Source organism: Equus asinus, chromosome 15 (genome assembly GCF_041296235.1).
Source record: "Equus asinus isolate D_3611 breed Donkey chromosome 15, EquAss-T2T_v2, whole genome shotgun sequence".
NCBI lineage: Eukaryota > Metazoa > Chordata > Mammalia > Perissodactyla > Equidae > Equus > Equus asinus.
Window position 1 is genome coordinate 48,908,803 of NC_091804.1, and position 21,073 is coordinate 48,929,875.

Consider the following 21,073-nt stretch of genomic DNA (forward strand, 5'->3'; position numbering starts at 1 on the left):
GGCAGCGTTCTGCACAGAGCAGCCCCACTAGGGCCCCTGCTTACGGCCTCCTCTCAACCTTGATCTCTACCCCAAGCTCGCCTGCCCCAGGGCTGCCCTGACCCCTTCTGACTGCCGAGCACCTGGACGGTGCCTGGACCATGCAGATTCAGTGAGTGTGAGATGATGGATGGATGGAGGGAAGGAGGGATGGATGGATGGATGGATGGATGGATGGATGGAAGGATGGATGGATGGAAGGATGGAAGGATGGAAAGAGGGATGGATGGATGGGTGGATGGGTGGATGGATGGATGGATGGATGGACGGAAAGCGGGAAGAAGGGAGGCAGTCACTATTGGGTGAAGGTATCCACTCCTCAGCTCAGTCCCAGCTACAAGTTCACCTCTGGCTCATTTGATCTTTCTCAGCTCACCTAACAAGAAGAATAACAAAAAGGGATGTTTCATAACCACGGTGCAATTCTCTAGCCTGCCAGTCTCAGGGAGACACAGCCTACTGCCCCCGTAAATGTCAGCAGGCTGCTGCCGATAAGGAACGGATCCGCTTGTCGCTCACTCCCTGTTCCCAGCACACTGTCACCTCCGTTCTTCTCATGAGCGAGCAATTAAAAATGATGAGGGTAAGGGGTTACCGTAAAGCCCCTAATGAGGGGGCTGCGTGTTTCCTTTCACGGGCTCACGATGCATTTTTGGCATCAGCTGGGATGAGCGTCTCTGCTGTGAGCCTACAAGATGTGTGAGGGGAGAAAATAAATTTTTAAGGAAGTTTTCTGCACCATCACGGAAAAACAAAGGAAGCGTTTCTCTGCTGTGCAGCCAACAGCCTGATTTTGCTGCTGCACTCGCTGAGTGTGGAGTCGGAATGATCTTCCGATTTCAGAACTGGCCAGAGCCGGGACCCCAAGCCACAGACTCCGGCACTTGGAATGGAGAGTTTCCACATGCGAGGTTTGCACCAGCTACAAATTTTATGAACGCACAAAATTCTAAGGAAAATGTAATGGCGTAGGGCTTGCTGCATGCTTTGCATTTGGGGTGTCAATTAGCTAGATATTAAAAGCGCCCGGGACCCCACGGAGCGTGGCGACGTTCATAATGCCTCCGGGCCCTGCATAGTGCGGCGATTCAATAAGGTTTGTGGGATTATTTGAATAAATGAAGGGATTCTAAAATATAATTTTCTTTCAGCCATTTCAGTTCGCTTATCAGTAAAACGAGGGGCTGGGGTGGATCGTTTCTATAGCACCTTCCAGTCGCGACATTCTGTGGGTTGGTGACACTCCTAGGAAATTCTAGAAGCCCCGTGTTTCTCTGTGCCATGTGGGTATCCCACACATAGACACACGCAGCACGCACATGTCTCTTTAGGCAGCTGTGCAAGTAGCTTCTAGAATTCCAGCTCAGACGCCACCCCCTTCCCGAGGCCTCCTGCATTCGTCTGGCCCTCCCTGAGCTCCTGCCCCTGGCTCAGGACCCTCGATTCTGCTCTTTGCGCCACACCTCGCGGGCTGGCTGCTGCGTCGTGGGCCCTTCTCCTCCAGGGTCAGCCTCTCCCTGCCACCTTCATTCCCGTGAGTGCCTGTCTGCACGCAGGACAGGAAAGGTGAGAGGCGGGGCCGACAAGGGAGAGGGCGGTCGTCGAGGTCCACGCGCCTCGGGCTGGTCCTGAGGCCTCTGGGGAGAGGCCGTCGGGGTGGACAATCCTGCCAGTTCCGGCAGGCTCTGCGAGGTCCTGGTCACGTGGCCTCAGGCCTGGGGGTTTTGGGGGGCAGGGAGCCGGGGTGGCTCTTCTCCCTGTCATCCCTGCAGCTAGGAGGTGGGGCTCAGGGGGGTCCCTAGAAACTGCTTTTTTATTGAGGTAACATCATGTACCATAAATTTCACCGTCGTAAAGCGAACAGTTCAGCGGCCTTTAGCGCATTCACAGTGCTGACCAACCCCTCCCAGTTCTGAAACTTTTCGTCGCCCCAGAGGAGACCTCGTACCCGTTTGCAGTCCCTCCCAGCCCCCGGCCACCCCGGTTGTGCATTCGGCAGCCCCTGCCCTCCCCGTGGGCGTGGTCAACAGTGATGGTCACCAGGTGGCCTCACAGTCAGCAGGCAGCACCTGCAGGGGGATAAAGGAAGTGTCTGCAGGGACCACAGCCAAGCCCAGTGGCTGACCCATGGAGGCTCCCTCCAGGGCCCCAGGGCCAAGCGAGGGGCACTTGGTGGGGCAGGGGGTCCTGAGGTTCTGTGGGGACTGCAGCCTCATCCCCTTTCCCCCGCAAAGGCCTCCCTGCAGGGTCTCCCTGGTTAATGCAGCCTTGCTGGGTGGGTGGATGAATCTATTACTTAAGGGACCCTCTCCTACATTCCTCACTCTTGTTTTCCTCCTTTCTCCTTCTTTTCCTGGCTTTTAAATTTCTCGGTCCCAAGCAGATGCGTCTGAAGTGGGTGCAGGAGGCTTCTGTTTGGGGTCCTGGGATCCACTTTGTAGCTAAACGTTGAGCACGTGCCTCTGACATCCCAGCAGAGGACACTCCCTCAGTCACTCGGTTGTGTTTATGCAGGAAAAGGCTGTGACACTCTGCTAACATTGGCCCCAAAAAGAGGGTGTAGCAGAGATGTGGGGTGTGGCACCCCCTCAGGACACCCCGTCAGTCCCAGAGGCTGCTGGACCTTTCTGGGCGACCCGGGGCCCTTCCCTCGAGGCGGAGCGTTCCACTAATCCTGCGCAGATTCCCAAGGGCAGGGGTCCCAGACCAGCAGGCTCGAGAGCCCTGGCGCCCTCGAGAAGCAGATCCCTCCGGGACCCGTGGGAACTGACAGGCCACCTCACTGGCCAAGGGTGTTCCTCTCATTTTAATCCTGGTCACTCACTCCCCAGCCACCCTGCTCCAGTCACACTAGCTTTCAGGCCCCAAAACCTGCGCTTCTCTGCCGCACGACCTTTGCACATGCTGTCCATGCAGCCTGGAATGTTCTCCCCTTCCCGAGCTCCCCGGAGCTCTCTCGTCCCTCAGATCTCAGTGGAAGCATCGAGTGTCATCCTCAGGAAGCCGCCAGCCCGCCCAGCCTGGGTGGGGCTCTCGCAGAACCAGGCTCCTTCCTCCTCCGCTGCCTCCCTCGGGAGCATCACGGTTCTGATGTAATGATGGCTGTTTCTACTCCACGTGGCCTGGCTATGCTGACGATTGTATTCATAAATGTGAACGACTGAATGATGCTGCCCGCGTGAGCTCTGCGTGGGCAGTGACCTTTACCACGGGGCCAGGGGCCCTTTCACAGGGGAGCAAAGTCGATGTGAGTCCTGGGAGACTCAGGGTGGAAACTCCATCAGTAACTCAAATAGGCCCTCCAAGTGGTCAGTGGCCAGGACACCAAGACGGCAAGCAGAGACTAACGTTTATACAGTGCGGAGGAGAACGGGCATCGGTGACAGGTGGCTGGCCAGGTGCATCCCTGCCCTTTGTGTGGACGAGCAGCGTCCCAGCCCGAGGGCAGAGGGCCGGGACTGATCAACCTCTGGTTTGCTTTACCCATTCCTGGCGGCGAGGAGTGGGAGAGAGGGGAGGCCACCGCCAAATGAGATCCAGAACGTGGTTGAATTTTCCGGGGCTCAGCTCCTCCCACGATGTCCAGCCAGAGGGGTTCCTGGGCATTCATTTTTTCTTGTGCTTCTCAAGTGGCCTTCAGACGGTCTGCTGCCGGCTCCGAGTGCTGAGCCTTCCCTCTGCGTTCAGTCACATTTCAGGAGCAGTGTGGACACGATGAGTGGAGCAGCTGACGTTCTTCTCTGGGCATCTTCTCGGAATAGAACACAGGCTTGAAAATTTAATCCATGCTGTCCGAAGGGGGAGGCCATGGTGTGTGGGCCGGGGCCTGCCCAGCTGCGGCGGCCCTGACTCCGAGAGCTGTTGATTCCGCATCCTGGGCTGGGGATGGGGAGCTGGGCCCCGATGGTGCCAGAGACAAGATCCAAGCAGGGTCAGAATCCCCACTGCTGGCTCACCCCACACATCCTGCAGGGCTCCCCATCCCCATCCCTGGGGACCCCCAACCTGGTCTGGTACCCCTTTGGGTGACCCTGTAGAAGACTAAATGGTTCAACCATCTGTCTTTTCCTCTCCCAGCCTCTGCCCAGCATGAGCCTCCTTTCTGTCTTTGCCAGCTAGATCCCCAGTGCCAGGCGCAGGGGGCCCACAGATGTTTGTGGGATGAATGACCTTGTGTGAACTTGGCCAAGTGCCTTTGCTCCCCTGGGCCCATCTCCCCTTCATTCAAATGGGCACGAGGCACACTGGCCAGAGTGTAAGACAAGCTGGCATTTACCCAAGCTCTGCCCTGTGACGCTCCTCGTCCTCATCATACACTTTGCTGTTACTCCCATGTCACGGAAACAGAGAGTGATGCTCAGAGAGGCCGCTGCTTGTCGAGTCACAGACCTGGGGTTCAACCCCCATCCTGAGGTGGGCCTGGGCCAGGGTGGTCATGGCTGCAGTGCACACCCTCCCCGTGGCGCACGCTGGCAAGGACAGCACCGTGACACCGACCATCAGTTGGTGCTGGTGGCACAGGGCACAGCCAGATGCTTACCTCCTCCACCTCCCCAGCCCCTCCTCAGTCCCCCTCCTCCGGAAGGTGGTGCTGAGTCTCTCCCAGGGCCCACCCACCGCCTCCCCCAGTGCTGGCTGCACAGGGCGCCCCACCCCCACCAAGGGGACAGGGGCAGGGGGCTGTGACTGTGGGTGTTTAAACAACTGGATTTAATTTCTCTCAGGATTCCTTCTGTCTCTTGTCAAGTTTGTTTAATGGAAATAATTAGCAAACCGCAGAGACATGTGCAGCAGGTCGCGGCTGTGGGTAAGGAGCGCCAGGTGGGCCCGCATCACAGTCCAGAATTGGGGTGCCACCTGTTCTCCACACAGCGCTCCCGCAGTGGAGGCCGGGACCGTCCGTGCGTGTGTTTCCACACAGGCGACATCCCCGCAAAGTGACTTTCCTCCTCGCAGTTGGCGCTGGGGCCTCAGTCCCGGAGGAGCCTAAGCCATGCGCGTGCAGACATCCTGCCTCTGCTGTCGGGGGCCTGGGGAGGCCGCAGCCTCAGAGAGCAGGCACAGGGACCTCCAGGGTCCGGTGTCTGTCAGCAGCAGCAGAAGGTTCCCGCACGAGGACCTGGATGCGCCCATTCAGAGACGTCTGCGGGGTCTGCCTGCCGGGCTCATGGAGAACGAGCTGCCGCCAGGTGTGAAATGTCTCTGAGCCTCAGTTTCCTTATCTGCGAAGGGGACAATACACCAGCGCACGGTGCCTTCCCGTCGGAGCACGAGCAGGCCGTGCCCAGCAGAGCGCCCAGCACCCACAGACGGGGCACTTCCCAGGGTGTGAGCCTAGACTGCTGTGTAATCTGGATTTACATGGCAACAGGAGCTCCTCCGCACTCAGTGGTTTTATCCGATATGTGGACGGAAAAGTTTTCTAGTAATTCCCATAGGATTTTAACTTTCTCCTGAAGACTGAGAGAAATCAGCAGATCCAAAACAAATATGTTAAGGAAAATGTTAACCAAAATGTTACAATTGGGTGCTCACCTTCGTGGCCTGGGATGCTGGTGGCAGCAATCTTTGGTGGCTTTTTCCCATGGGGACGTTTTGCATTTAGCGGGGCCTCACTGGTCCTCACTGGTTCCTAAAGACCCTGCCGAGCTCAGGAAACAGTCCGTTCCCGCCGGTGCCAAGGGAGAGGGTGGCAGGGGTGGCGTGTGGCATTTCTGGGCTGAGCACAAAGCAACAGCAAGGCTCTTATTGATTGAAAACCCTGACGGTCCCTTCACCGCCCAGGGAGGGGCATCGTGCGGAAACTGGGGCTTGTTTCCCCCTGACTATGTGCCAGCACCATCCACAGCCCCGGGGCACAGCAGCCCTGCCCTCACGTGCTCAGCAGTCCGGGAGGCCACAGCCAAGAAACAGGAAAATCAGGAATTCTGGGAGGAAGCGAGTGAAGATGCCAGAATGGGGCGATACGGTGGGGAGGGCAGCGAGCGTGTGCTGGCTTGGCTCTGGGGGTCCAGGGGCTTTTCTCTGACGTCAGAGCCAAGTCCTGAGAGGTGGGTGGGAGCCAGCCCATCAGGAACCTGCAGGGTCCTGACCACACCTGCCGTCCAGGTGCGTTAGGTCCAAAGCTTGAGTTCTCCACATCTTGTCAGAAGCCAGTCTGGAAATGCGCCAAAGGTGAAGGGCGTCCTTGGACCCCTGTGCTGGGGCCTCCGCCAGCCCCGCACCCAGCAGCCGGCCTGGCCTGCACAGGAGCTCATGGGCATGCAACGGCCAGCAGCACTATAGCCACTGAAGGAGGAGGACAGAGACCTGGGTGCTGTGGGCTGCATGGGGCTGGCTTTCCAGGACACTGAGGTGCCAGACTGGCCTGCCTGCTGGTGTCGCGCTGGACTCCAGGCCGCAGGGCTCCGCGTCTCCCTGCATCCCTCCCAGGAAAGCTCCATGTTTGTCAGGCGACCCCTTCCAGAAGGCAAGCCAAGTGACCAATGGCGAAGGCCAGGCTTTTCCATGTGCCGAGGGTCCCCAGGAGAAGGGGTGGCCTCTCCAAGACCCGCCGCAGCTGCCCAGCTCTGAGGAGCTGAGTGCCGTCTTTCTCCTCGGAACAGTCAATGGAGAACCTGTGGGCACGTACGGCTGCTCCCACCATCAGCCACGGGCAGGGCCGAGCCCGTTGCCAGAGCTGAAAGGAGCAGCCGGAGAGCCGGGAAGACCAGGGTCTCCTGGGCGGTCTGCAGAGAACAAGAGTCCAAGGGTCGTATCAGGGCTGAGCCGCTGGGCACCCTTGGGAGGGGCCAACTCAAGCTCTGAACTGGATGCACCAGCCAGCGCTGCCCGGAGTCCAATGAGGCCGTGGAGCCCGCAGAGCGGCAGGCGGCTCCCGGGAGCAGAGGCAGCACAGCCCTGGAAGATGCTGTGCGCAGCGTATGCGGAGAGCGTGCGGCTCTGCAGCTAGGGTCTGAGGTTCAGACTGCAGGCCACACTGGGGAGCAACAAAGCAGAGAGAGGCCAGATGAAAACTGTGTGGCCAAACCCCATGCTGGTGTCCCCTCTGTGCACGGGACACGCCATGGATGCTAGCATCTGCACATACCCATGCATTTTCACCTCTGTCCTCCTGGGAGGCATTTAACCTACAGAAGTGGATGCAGACTCTGAAAGTAAAAAAGAATGCAACAGGAAGAAAGCAGGTGGAAGAGGAAACAAAGAGGGAAACTAGGATGGAATGTGCTGAGGTTCGTAAATGACTCAGCACTTTAGCTCCCAGCCACAGTATTGTCTCTGAGCTTCCTGGTAGCCAAAGTGAAAAGAGAAACCATCTTGGCACAACTTGCCAGGAAAAGACAAACTGGCTCCCGGAAGAGAGGAGTCATTCCTCTCCTAAGACCTCAGACGTTTTTCTCCCCCACCCCGTCCCCCAACCCCAAGTGCTCACTCACCATTTTTATGGCAAGGCAAAGTGTGACATTCTGAGGGTGTTTATGTGTTCAGCAATTTAAACGCACAGTTCACAGGGTTTCGAACAGGAGTGTTCGTTTATTCAGTGCTGGTGTTTTATGAATGCCCCTGGTGTCTCGGAAGAACAGACCTTATTGATCTTCCCTTTGAAAGAGAGGCCACAGCCCAGCAGCCCGGCAGCAGTCATTGCTCTGAATTTCCCTCCTTCTGGAAAACTGGTCCCCCAGCACTGGGGGTGCCCGAATGGCCCTCATCTTCCCACGGCCAAGTTTCAACTCCTGCTGCCTCGCTGATGAGGGCTCAGAATCTCAGACCTGAGTGGTGACCACCACCCCATTGGACTGAGCAGATCAGCCGGGTCGTGGTTACACTGAAGCTGATGGTGGAGTTTCCTCTTGTCACAAAGCCCGTTGCTTCCTCCCGGTTGGACGGGCTTGTGTCCGACATCGACGGGAAAGACGTTAACTGTCAGGGCACCATGAAGATCTCATGGGTGCCCACCTAGAGAAGCCCTCATGTCGCCCACAGGCCTGATTCCTGTCGGGCTGTGTGCCCCACAGTCACTTTGGCGGCACCATCTTTAATGTCCTTGAGGGTCCCTGTCGTCCACTGAGGACATCCGTCATCTGACAAGTCCCTGGTTCCTGTGGACCACACCCTGAGCATGCTGTCTGGGCGGCTGCCGTGCCGGTGACTTGTTCTTTTTTTTTTGGAGGAAGATTAGCCCTGAACTAACTACTGCCAGTCCTTCTCTTTTTGCTGAGGAAGACTGGCCCTGAGCTAACATCCATGCCCATCTTCCTCTACTTTATATGTGGGACGCCTACCACAGCATGGCGTGCCAAGCCGTGTCATGTCTGCACCCGGGATCCGAACCGGTGAAACTCGGGTGGCTGAGAAGCGGAATGTGCGCACTTAAGCACTGCGCCGCCGGGCCGGCCCCAGTGACTTGTTCTTCTGAGAGCAGCATCATGCTTACCTCAGACGTCACCAAAGCTCGGTGCCTATTTTTTAAAAAATACAACGGCATCGCCTTTCGGTCCTGAGGAGATGCGGACCGTCCGCTGCGGTCCAGTTCCACAAGCGGTTAAAAATCTGTTTTTAGAGAACAATTGGGCTTATTTATGTATTTTGTGCTAATCTTCCGGCAATCACAGAACTGTCATTTTTATCTTTGTCAGTGACAATAGGATGTCAGAAATGATTGATCCGCTCAGTTCGTTGCTGATTTTAATTTGTTTACCGTCGGGGCGAGCGGTACTCTAAAAGCAGTTTGGAATTTTCCTGTCACTTGAAAAAATGTCATTATTCCCTCCTTGGGGGTGTTTCCGTGGAGCCACAGCCCTCGTGACCTTGGTTGCCCTCCTCGCCCGAGGACCCTGCCAGCACGGCTCTGGAGTCTGTAACACGCGCTCTCCGGCCAGACGGGGCCAAAATGCCTGGTTTGACCAAACTTAAAAGCATTTTTATATTAAACCCACAAGTGGGAGGTGCCGGTAACTGGGGAGACGTCTGAAGTGAAGTATTGGAGGTGAGGGAACATACATGTTATTTATTATTTCAAGGCAGGCAACAATAAAAGGTGAGCCCTGGGGGAAAACACTTTATCAAACGTAACAGTGAGGAGCTTTTTTTCAGTTGGTAGAATAAATAGTAATTAAATCATGTAAGCTGTGACAGTGAAATTGCTTAAAAAACCAGTCCTCCCACCGTAATTGCTGAGATACCCACATTTTTATAAATACGAGGTAACTTTATCCACCGTTTTTATCAGCAGAATGTGACACCGGCTGGTGGTGCCTCATAATTTACCACGGCGTTAGGCAGCCACTGCAGAAGCACGCGTATAAAAAAGGCACTAGCGTGGTCCCAGTGAATATGCGGCCTCCAGGATGTCCTTTCCTGCAGCCGAGTTACAAACGGCCGGGTCCATGGAGTCATTAGCAGGGCCCGGCGATTCGGTGCCTAATTAATGTTTGAGTAGCACAGCAGCATGCCCGCCCAGCAGTGTCAGCAGACTGTCCACCTCGAACTCCCTGTTTCCAATTCACCAAGAAAGCACTTTGCTGCCCCAAGATCCCTGCGGGTCCTGCTTCACGCCCAGCCCGCCCTGACGGAGAGTTTTCAGGTGTCAGGTTCATGTGGCTGAGGAACACAGTGGACCAGAGAAGGCAGCGGGTTCGAGTTCCGCTCCAAATACCGCTTTCTCCCGCTCCTTCCACACTTAGCCTTCTTCGGGTGGAAACACAGATCCGTTGGGGGCTTTCAAGTGCATTGGCGGCAGAGGGTTGGCACAGGGCAAACCGGGGGAGCATCTTTCGGTGGAGAATACCCGCCGAGTCGCTAACGCCTCCAGCTCGAATTCAAAGGCAGCCGTGACAAGGGAGAGATGCGTCTGCAGAAATGGAGAAGGGCTGTGGTTTAGATATAATGAAAGTGCAGCCATTGCTTTTTTTATTATTATTTCCTTTTTCTAAGGCCTCTATGAATTCCCCAGGAGGGTGAGATAAAACACAACACCTGAAGGTCGAAAATCAGTTAAATCACTGTCTTCCTGGTGCTTGTTGGAGACTAGGAGCCGCTGCTGAGAAAGCAGCCGTGTGACTGCGCTGCCCCGCCTGTCTGCCGGTGGTCCTGACCCTTCTCCTCCTCTCCTCTTGCAGTCAAGTTCAGCAGCTGTTTGGGGACCAAGGGGACTCGGTATGAGACCAACAGCATGGACTTCAAAGTCGGGGCGGACGGAACGATCTTCGCTGCCCGGGAGCTGCGGGTCCCCTCTGAGCAGGTGGCGTTCACTGTGACCGCGTGGGACCGCCAGACGGCCGAGCGGTGGGACGCCGTGGTGCGGCTGCTGGTGGCCCAGACCTCCTCGTCCGTGCACTCTGGACACAAGGTAAGGTGTGACCGGACTCGGTGGGCTTGGTGAACGTCCTGCCTCCTTCTGGTCACCATAGCAGGGACTTCCTAAGGACGGGGCTGACAGCTCCGAGGGCTGTGCCGGCCGGAGAGGACCTCTGACCCTCCCAGCTTCCTGAGGCAGGGCTGCCTCACAGACAAAGGCACAGGGCCCCACTCCTGGTTTAAGGTACTGCCTCCAACTTCTTGACAGCCCTAATAATTTTGTGAAAAAGGGCCCCACATTTCCATTTCTCACTGGGCACCACAGGTTCTGTAGCATCTCCTGCCTGAGAGCTGAAGCCCACCAGCCGGGGGCTCCCCATGCCTGGAGGGATGAGAAAGAAAACGAAGGCCACGTGGCTGGCCATGGCAGGCAGCCAGAGTAGCTGGTGTAAGACTAATTCAGAGGGAGAGAGGGAGAGATGGGGAGAAAGGGAGGGATGGAGGGGCGAAGGAGAGAGACGGCGCCGGGGGTGGGGGGCGGGGGGAGAGCAGACTTCACACAGACACGAACCAGTCAGTGTTACCCAACCTCCCTGGCCCTCCCTCCAACTTCGTTTCTGACTGGCCGGTGTGACCAGTGTCCATAGAATGGGGAGGGGTGAATTCGCCCTCCCCTGAGCCAGAGAGGTCTCTCATCTCTGCAGTGCCCAGCCGTCCAGGACCAGACTCCTCAGCCAACCCATGGTCACCCCCAAAGTCCTCAGGGTCAGGTCTCACGTGTCTGATGGGGAACAGACCCCGTTCCCCTCCTGCCGCCCTATGTTTCGGCAGCTGCACTGGCCGTGGGCGTGGGGGCTGCCGGGCCGGCAGAGAAGTTGCAGGCCGGTTGGCCAGCATGACAGGTGCCAGCTGCTCACATCCACCTGCCAGAAGGGCCAGCCAGTGGAGAGGGAGGATCCCCTGCACACCTCAGTTAGCAGGCGGCCTGGGGGACCATCAGCATTGTGATGGCACTCTGTGTGGTTCATCAGCGGATGAGAGCACACGGGTTCAAGCAGTGTCAGGCCGCCTGGGACAGCAGTCATGGTCCTCCCTCAGAAAAGGGCCCTGGGAAGTAAAGGGCTGGACCAAGCTGAACAGATTCCTTTCTACAGATTTTCTCAGAACCTCACACAACTAGCATGCCTTGTGCACCTCAGTGGGAGACAGTCTGCAAATTTCCCCAAACCTGTTGACCAAGGAACCCTCTTCACGGAACATCTTGCAAGGCAGGTGTTCCAAGGAACTCACTTTGGGAAAACAGGGACCTGTGTTTTGTTTCATCTTGTTTTTAAACAAGTAGATGCGTTTTAGGTTGGAAAAGAGAAAGCGGTGACTTGGGTGGATGGCCTTCCCTTCGGTGATGAGCTGACATCCCTGGAAGGACATCCTGAGTGGCCTCGTGGGTGTGTTGAACCAGGCGTCAAAACACGTTTCTGTCAGCAGTGCCCCCGAGATCATGAGCGGCACCTTGTGGATGCTGAAAAACCTAAGACACATGTGGTCTCCCTTCTTTCCTGAGTGACTGTTACGGGCCACACCCTGGGAGAGGGCAGGGAGCAGCCCTGGGGACACTGTCCCCATGGGGCCCTTCCCTCCATGTGGTGGAGGGCCAGGGGAGCGGTGTTAAGTCTGCAGAAACCATCCCATCCGCCTTGTGAGCAGAGAGTCGGGCTCCTTACAGCCTGCGGAGGCTCAGATACAAGGCGCTAATGGAAAAGGTAATGGCACCTTTTGTTAGGCATGTTAATGAAGTGATTTCTGATACAATTAACCCTGATCCTCATGGAAGGTGATTGCAATCAGTCCCCGGTACGTACACCCCTCCAGCCCCACTATGGGCTGGCCCAAGAAGCGCCCAGTCAGCAGAACAGGGGGCACAGATTGGTGTCCCAGGCTCAGACCTTCCTGGTGAGCCCGGTCGTCGGGTGATGGTGGGACCACACACCCAAGTGCGTGCAGATTGACTATGTAGGCGGCGGGCAGTGTCTTTGGCCCACCCGACCCCGTCCCTCACTGTACTTCATCCCCTTCGTTGCTGGTGGCTCCTGTTTCCTCTTCCTTCAAACCCCAAGTTCCCTTCCTGACTTTGAAGGACTTTGTAGGACCACTGAGGCCCTGCCCTAAATGGTGTCAACTCGCCTGACCCTCACATCTCTAGGGGTGGTCACACCTCCAGGAGGTGCTGTCCTGGTCCCCACTTTGCAGATGGGGGAGCTGAGGGGGGAGCTGCAGCCCCTTTGCTGCGTGGGAGAATCCCTGTTCTGGAAGTACTCTAAAGTAACTTTCTGGGTGTTACTGGGCCCACCATCGTCAAGGAGCTGGCTGCCCCCTGTTGTGGGTTCAAATCAAGGGTTTCCAATGTACTGGCTGATGTTCTGCGACAACTCACACAACCTCTCTGAGGTTTACTGCTCTGGAAAATGGCATAGTAATACCACCTGCATCCTGTCCTGGGTTGTCGAGAGTGTTATGTTATGTGAAGTTATGCGTGAAGGTCGTGCAAGTTGGAGGCTCTGCAAGAGCCCTGCTCCAAAGAGGTGAAAAATATCAGCCCTTGTTGCTGTCATCAGTGTGGTCCCAGCCCTCCTGGTCCTGTGCTCGTCATGGCAGCTGGCCCTAACCAGGGTATGCCTGAGGGGCAAGGAAGAGGGTCTGTGTGGGACACTGCATCACTTAGCTGATGGACCCTTACTTACAGAGACCATTACCAACCTTTGAATAACATCACTCTCCATAAACAGATTAAGGTAATGCCAGATTGCTGGTGTCCCCAGCCACCTGTCAGAAGAAATACAAATCTTCTCCAGTAGAAGATATCACACCAGGCCTCAAATTAGATCCATCTCCTTTTATACACAATGTCTAGAGCTCAACTGAAAGCGACTGGGCACTTAGGAGGGACAAGACACTGAAAATAAAAATCAAGAGAAATAGTAAATAATAAAAGACCCACAGGAGCTCTAGGTAGTGGAATTATCAGACATAGATTTTATAATAACTTGTGTACTGTGTTTAAACATGTTAAATATAAGAATTTTACAGAGAATTGGAAGTTATAAAAAATTGGGCAATTTAGAACTGAAAAATAGAACAAGTTGAAATTAAGAACTCAGTGGATAGACATATCTGTAGATTAGACATCACTGAAGAGAGAATTAGGGAAGCAAAAAGTAGCAGAAGAAATATTCAGGCTACAGCATGAAAAGATATACAGAAAGAAAACAGAAGAAAGAGTAAGAGATATGGAGAAGCAGTGAGAAGTTCTAACATGCATATGTTTGCAATATGAGGGGGAGAGATAAAGTGGAGCAGAAGTAATATTTGAAAATATAGTAGCAGAAAATGTTCCAAAACTGATCACAGACATGCAGGCATAGATTCAAGAAGCTATATGGACTCTAAGCAAGATAAATATAAAGAAAATTGCACTGAAGCACTGTCTTAGTCTGTTGAGGCTGCAATAAGAAAATGCCATAGACTAGGGGCTTATAAACCATGGAAACTTACTGCTCACAGTTCTGGAGGCTGAAAGTCTGAGATCAGAATGAAAGCACGGTTGAGTTCAGTGGGGGCTCTCTTCCAGATTGCAGACTTCAGACTTCTCCTGTATCCTCACATGGCAGAAAGCAGAGAGAGCAAGCTCTCTGCTGACTCAAGATTAGCCAGAACGTTGCCCAAAGCCAGCAAGAGCTGCGTCCAGAACTGGGAAGAACCATGAAAGAAGGTGGAGAGAGAATGTCAGTAAAGGCCAGTCTCATTTGTAAATAGACAGAAAAAAAACTGTAAGCAAAGTATTAACAAACTTGAATGCATCCATGTTTACACAGGAAAATCATGACCAAATGGACTTGTTCCAAGAATGCAAGGTTGGTTTAATACTTGAAGGTTAATCCATGTAATTCAATGCAGAGTAAAGGGTAAAAATCACATGATCATTTGCATAACAGTTGTTAAAATTTAACCTGCATTCAGGACAAAGATATTCAGCAAATTAGGAGAAGAAGGGACAGTTCTTAACTTCATAAAGGGCGTCTCAGAAAACCTACAGCAAAAGTCCAGTCTGCTGTTGGAATATTTACTGCCTTTCCTTGAGGTCAGAAGTAGGACAAGGATGTGTTTACATCACACGCCAGAGCTTCAAGCTGATGAGGTGAAGCAAGAAAAAGAAATCAGAATCAATAGAACTAACATTATTTGTGGCTTATGTGATTGTGAACACAGAAAATCTAGAAGAACTGGCAGATAACTTACTGCAATTAATGAGTGAGGTTAGCCAGAGTGCTGGATGTAAAAGCAGTGTGCTCCTGTGGACCAGGAATAGACAGCTAAAAGATGAAATCTGGACCAGATACCAATGACAATAGAATTAAAAAGGATCACGTAACTAGGAACAAACCAACAAAAACTTTACCAGACCCTTACGTGTTATTGAAAACAGTTAACAAAGACCTTTAAAAGTGGAGGGATCTGCCTGCTCATGATTTAGAAGGCTCATGCCGAGGTGATGCCAACTCTACCCAAAGGTTTCTATGGATTCAGCACAACCCCAACAAAACTCGCAGTGCATTCTTTTTTTGCTTGTTTATAGAAGAGTGAAGAGCAGACTTTATGTTTCTTAATGGAGCTGGAGAGGGCCAAGAACGACAAAAAGTTGGGAGGACTTGGTCGTTCAGACACCAAGACATTACTCAACGGCGGCAGTTTCTCGACCTCAGCACTAGTGGCGTTTGGGCCAGGTCATCCTCCGTGGTGGGGCGCCCTGTGCACCAAAGGGTGTTGAACAGTGTCCCTGGGCCCCACCCCCCAGGCGCCAGCAGCACCCCCACCAACCCCCCAGGATGGTAACCAGCTTTGGTTAAAGCTCTCTCCAGTCATTGCCAAACGTTCTCTGGGGGCAAAAATGCCCCCATTTGAGAACCACTAAATAGAGAAATTAAAATGCTGTGGTTTGGGAGCAAAGAGGGTCAAACAAACTAATGGAACAGAATAGCAAGCCCAGGAAAAATATTTAATGTTTTTAAAAAATCATCTTCATGGAAGTATAACTTTCATAGAAGATTCACCCACTTCACACATAAGATTTGACCAACCTTGTCAAATGCGCATGGTGCAGACACTTGATGTTTTATTAGAGTGCCTCTGACCTCTACAGTCAGGTCAGCAAACTGCAGCCTGCTGGCCACGTCTGACCTGCCGCCTGTCTTTTGGTGGCCTGCAAGCTGAGAATGGGTTCTCTGTTTTTATTTATTTATTTATTTTATTTTATTTTGTTTTTTACGGTATGCTTTCTGGTGAGGAAGATTGGCCCTGAGCTGTCGTCTGTTGCCAATCTTCCTCTTTTGCTTTTTCTTTCTCCCCAAAGCCCCAGTGCATAGTTGTAGGTCATTCTAGTTCTTCTGTGTGGGATGCTGCCACAGCATAGCTTGACGAGCTGGGTGGAGATCCATACCCGGGATCCAAACCAGTGAACCCCGGGCCACCCAAGCAGAGCGCTCAAACTTAACCCCTCAGCCACAGGGCTGGGCCCAGGTTTCTCCATTTTTAAACGGTTGTCTAAGTACCTATGTTAATGTTCTCGGTTTCCCTTCTTGCCTGCAATGCCTAAAATATTTAACTGTCTGACCCTTTAACAAAAAGTTTGCCAAACTCTACTTAGAATAACGGAGGAAGGGTGATCTTTTCAATAAGAGATGCTTGGCCACTGGGTCTTCCCTAAGGGAAACTGAACTGACCCCTAGCCCACACCCCTCCCCAATCAGTTCCGGATGGATTGCAAGTCTAAGCGTGCAAGACAAACCAGACGACGGAAGAGAATGTGGGGCGATGTTTCGGAAGCTTTCTTGTACATGACACCTGGAGCACGGGGTACACAGGAAATTTGCATCAGGTTGTCCACCTTTACGTAGCCATTCGAGGCTCTCAGTGTATTCTGGATGTGCGTCCTTTGTCAGTCGAGTGTTCAAAGATCCTCTCCCATGCTCTGGCTTATCTTTCCACTTTCTTGAATACGAATTATCTACCAAAGAGGAGAGTCTTGTGGTCCACCAACGTGAAAGATGTGTCAACTTAGCAGGGCAATGCCGATGAAAGCCAAAAAACCTACCAGAATGGCTAAACTCACAAAGACTGATAGTACCAAATATTGAGGAGGATGTGGAGCAATTGGTGAAATTCAGATGGGGACACAGTGAGCAGGAGTTCTGTTGGCAGAAGGTTCTAGAAACACAAACGGCCTCCTTCGAAACAGCAGTTTGCAGGGTTCAAAGTCCAGTAAGCTCTTACCAAAAGAAGCCTTGAAGCAAATCGCTTGAGGACCATCGGTTGGGGACCCCCTAATTTCCCGGTTCTGTAAATTTCATTTCTCTTATGTCGAAGTTTCTTCAAGGGCGGTCTCCCCTGTCCGTCATTTCAGCGACTCTCTGTGGAGCTGGGCAAAACTGACAGCTTTACAGTGAGGTGAACCGTGAAAACTTGGCAACCTTTCTCCTTCTTTTCCTTCCCTCTCTGCGCAACTATTAAAGGCGGTCTTTTTGTGGGCATTGCAAGCAGTGCTGGGGTCTGGAAGAACGTTTTTTTTGTGCAGTCTTGCAGGAAAGCTGATAGCAATTCAATTAGAAAATGCAAATGAGGTCACATATTTCCCACAGGAGTGCTGAGCTGCCCCTGAGGAAGCAAAGCCGGCTCCGGCCTAACAGTAAATACTGAAGATAAAGTTCTCGCCCGGCTGTCATCTGACTTGAAAGTGGCAGTGGGACCTGTGGGGATAGTTTGTAAGAAGAAACTGTTGTTTATGAAACTAATATTGGGTCTTATGGCGCATCAGCATCTATGAGAGAGGCGCTCAGCCCAAAGCCCCCCGTAGTCAGACGGGGCCCAGAGGCTGACACGCGTTCATTCCTTGGGGTTTCTGCCTCCCCAGCGTATGGGCTGAACTGCGTCCCCCTGAAATCCGTGTGCTGAGATCCGAACCTACAGTGCCTCGGAATGGGACAGTGTTTGTCACTAGGGTTTCGCAGATATGATTAGTTAAGATGGAGGCTGTCGGTGGGCCTTAGACCAGTGTGACTGGTGGCCTCATAAAAAGGGGAAATTTGGACACAGACACACGCACAGGGGAGCTCTGTGTGAAGATGAAGACAGACATCGGGGTGATGCCACTACAAGCCAAGGAATGCCAGAGATCGCCGGCAAACCACCAGCATCCAGGAGAGAGGCCTGGGCAGAGCCTCCTTCATGGCCCTTGGAAGGAACCAACGCTGCCAACACCTCGATCTCGCACTTCTGACCTCTAGACCTGGGACAATGAATGTGTGCCATTCATTGCAATGCAGCCCTCCAGTCTGTGGTGGCCCCAGGACACTCACTCCCAGGGGTGTGGCAGTGCCTTCCAGCAGAGATGGAGATTCAGGCCCTGTGGAATGCAGACACACCCTGTGCAGCCCCCAAAGGCGGCTGTGGGTCTGGAGCCGGGGATCCCGCCCAGCACTCCAGACGCCCTCAAGTCCTCTTCGTGCAGCCGCTCGGATCTCCAGGACCAGCAAGGAGAAAGAAGTCTTGCCAAGACCTCCATTCTTTAAGCCCCAAGGTCCATCAACCTCTCATCCCCATGTCAGTCACCCCTCCATCCTCATGGTCTTCCCCTCATCCCCAAGTCCGTCACCCCTCCACCCCCAAGAGTGGCTGAGAGCCCATTATTGGTGTCATCATGGACTCCCGGGTTGGTTATAAGACGATGGGGTGGAGACTCCGTCTGAGAACCAATTCCTGCCTCCACCTGAGACAGGAGGCCCCCTGAGGGAATGCTGGCCGTGGGAGGAGAGTGCCCAAAGGGCTGGACCCTGACACCGTGGGTTCAGGAGTTTTAACTGAAGGGGGCTACATGGGGTGTCACCCCCTTTCCACGCGAGGTGTCACCTTGGGAAAGCAACCAGAAGGTCGTAGGTGGTGCCCGCACAGCAGAGTGCGTCTTCAGAAGGCAGCAACGGGCTTTTCCATCCTTTCCCAGAGATGACCTCAGAGCGACTGGGGACAGCAGCTCCCCCAAAACGGCTAGCCGTGTGGGTGGTGAGCTCGCAGACCCCGTCCAACGCCCCCGATGTCCTCGGGACGATGGTGGGCTGCTCCAATGAGCGTTGATCCCATCCATGCTCCGGCGAGTCCGGACGCCGCCGGCACCCACACAGGGCCTGCCTCAGGCGCAGACGGTCGCCGCCGGGCGGGAGAAACGTGTTAACATACAGTTAAGTGCCTTCCTCCACGTCAAAGATCGCCAAGTTGCCAGGCAGAAGGCCGTCCCTTTCCAGAGCCTGAGGCCACAATGCTGCGGGTCAGCCCCGCCCAGTGATGCGCAATCAATGTTAGATCTCAACAGGCAAGCCAAGTCCCCAAATTAACTGCAGCTTTTAACTCTGTGTGGGCGTGAGGGCACGAGGGGTTCTAATTGGTTTTGCATCTTTGCTTGCTTCGTCTTTCCACCTGACTTTTCCTCTCCCTCCAGCCGGCTGCCTGCTGCTCTGGAGTGGGCAGGATTACAGAGTGGACATAGTCGAACTGAGATGATGCTTCAGGCTGCAAAAGGCCTTGAAGGGGCGTCTGGGTCGCCCCTTCATTTTCTAGAGGAGCAGGGACCTGGGCATCTGCAGCTTGCCCAGACCCCACGCCGGGCTGAAAAGCCCCAGGGAGCACAGCATATGTCATCGGTCACTTTCCCCAGCCTGTCCCAGAGAAGGACGGGAGGACCTCGGTGTGGGCACTGCCCGAGGCACTGTCTCAAAGCCTTGGGTGGCTGGCTGCAGATCCCCGTGGCGGTGTGGAGAGCAGAAGGGAAGGAGAAGGAGGGGCCTCTGCAGGCAGGGAAGCTTCCGCGATGCTCCCTGGGGTGGGGCGGGGTGGAGAGGACCGGCTGCACACATTCTGTTTTGTCTCACTCCTGTTCACCAAGGAGCGTGACCACGAGTTTGGAAGTGAGTGGCGGGGCGCCCTCTAGGACTCTGGGATCCCGCGAGTCAGAAAGACCCCAGGTGACTCCCTTGGTCCACGGAGTGAACGATGACTGAGGCTTCACGGGTCCCCACCGGACATGGCCCTGCGGCAGGCTTTGTTCTAGACGCGGGAGCAGCCCTGGGAGCATTCCGTGAGGGCGGCATCAGACGGGAGCACTGAGCTACAGCCAGCCCTCAGCACTGTCTGGAAGAGCTGCGCACGGGGTGGATTACGGGGGCTACCGAGCAGGGGGCAGGGCGGGGTAGAGGGCAGAGGCTGCTGCTCTGTCCAGCGGTCAGGAAGGTGACATCTGAGCTGAGACTGAAACGGGGTGCAGGCTGGTCCCGAGGCCAGGCAGCCCGTGGCTAGGTGTTCCCGTTTGCTTTCCGGGCGTGCTGGGCCCAGGGAGGGTTGGAGCAGAGGAGAGAGAGGACAAGCATCGGCCAGCACAGCGCCTGGTTTCTGCTCCATCCCGGGGGTGGCAGGCGCAGGGCGTGGGCACTCATCAGGGCTGGGTTTTGCTGAGTGGGATCCAGGCCCTGAGTGGCCGGGCCTCTGCTCCCCCTCCGGCCTCATGGGGACCACGACCCCCTCACTCGCTGAGCTCCACTCCCTGATCCAGGAGGTCCCGTGCCCAGTACCCACCACCTCCTCTGGCCTCCTGGATCCTTCACAATACCTCCCCACTCTCAGCTTCTTGTTTTCCTGAAAAATAAAAGGGCAGAGGGCGCAAAGCCATCCCCCACCCCTCCATTCTACCCGCTTTGCCCTCATGTTCATAGCTGGGTGATGGTCCTGCCTCTTCTGCAGTATCCGGCCCAGCTTCTGCGAGCGGACACCCTCCAGCATTACCACCTGCCCCAATACCCACACCTCCAGAGCAAACCAAATGTGCAATATTAGTTCCAAAGGAGAAGCAGCAAAGAGAAACCCTCGCAGCCATCACCCCACATCCCTGCTCCCCTTTACAGGGTGTGGCTGAACCCACAGACCCTCTGCGCTCAGAACTCCTACGCAGCCCCTCTCCTGCCTCTCTCCCAGCCCCCGCCCATGCCTCGAAGGCCCCTGGCTGCCTCCCTCCCACCCCAGGGCCTTGGCACGGGTTCCTTCTGTCCCTGTAGCCCCCACTGTGCCTTCAGATCCTGCTTGGTTGGCACGTCCTCCTTGGGGCAGCCTTCCTGAGCTCCCCGAGCCTCCGGTGCCTGGTCACTCCATCCCAGGCTTCGTCCCAGCTGTGGTTTATGTTCTCCTCCTGCTGGACCTGCACTCTGTGCACACACCCAGCCCCTGGCCCCTGGTCGCTCTCAGAGACAGTGGGAGACGTTCAGGCACTGCCCTCGAAGGTGGGGACTCTGATTGACAACTAAGCTCCTGGGCGACTCTGTACAGGCGCCTTTCTCAGTGGGCCTTGATTTCCCCACCAGTGAGCCGAGCATCACTCACAAGGCCACCGAGGCCTCCTCCAGCCTGGGCTTCTCCATCCTTGGGTAACATCCCGTCACAGCCCATCTGAGTTTGGGTGTGGGGTGCGGGAGGGGTCAGCACTGGGGGACACGTCTCTGCATGCAGCTTCCTCATGGACCAAGTGAGCCGAGACCACCCGCCGCCTCCCCTCACACTGTGTGCGTGCTCGTGAGCTGTGGGTACGGCACAGATGTGTGTGCAATGCTGGGTGCATCCCTCACCTGCCCTCCACTGTTTCAGGTTTGAGCAT

At 54.8% G+C, this 21,073-nt stretch overlaps 1 protein-coding gene across 2 annotated transcripts in view; it reads left to right on the forward strand.

Moving 5' to 3' along the window:
* Nucleotides 1–21,073, forward strand: part of CDH4 (cadherin 4) — a 597,516-nt gene that overhangs the window by 409,326 nt on the left and 167,117 nt on the right. The window contains exons 1-2 of one of the 2 annotated variants that reach the window (XM_070486202.1): nt 588–950; nt 10,158–10,387. In XM_070486202.1, coding sequence (XP_070342303.1) covers nt 929–950; nt 10,158–10,387 — 252 coding nt within the window. In that variant the 5' untranslated portion in view covers nt 588–928. Of the gene's footprint in view, nt 1–587; nt 951–10,157; nt 10,388–21,073 lie in introns of those variants that run through there. The other variant, XM_044748342.2, reaches the window with a different exon arrangement.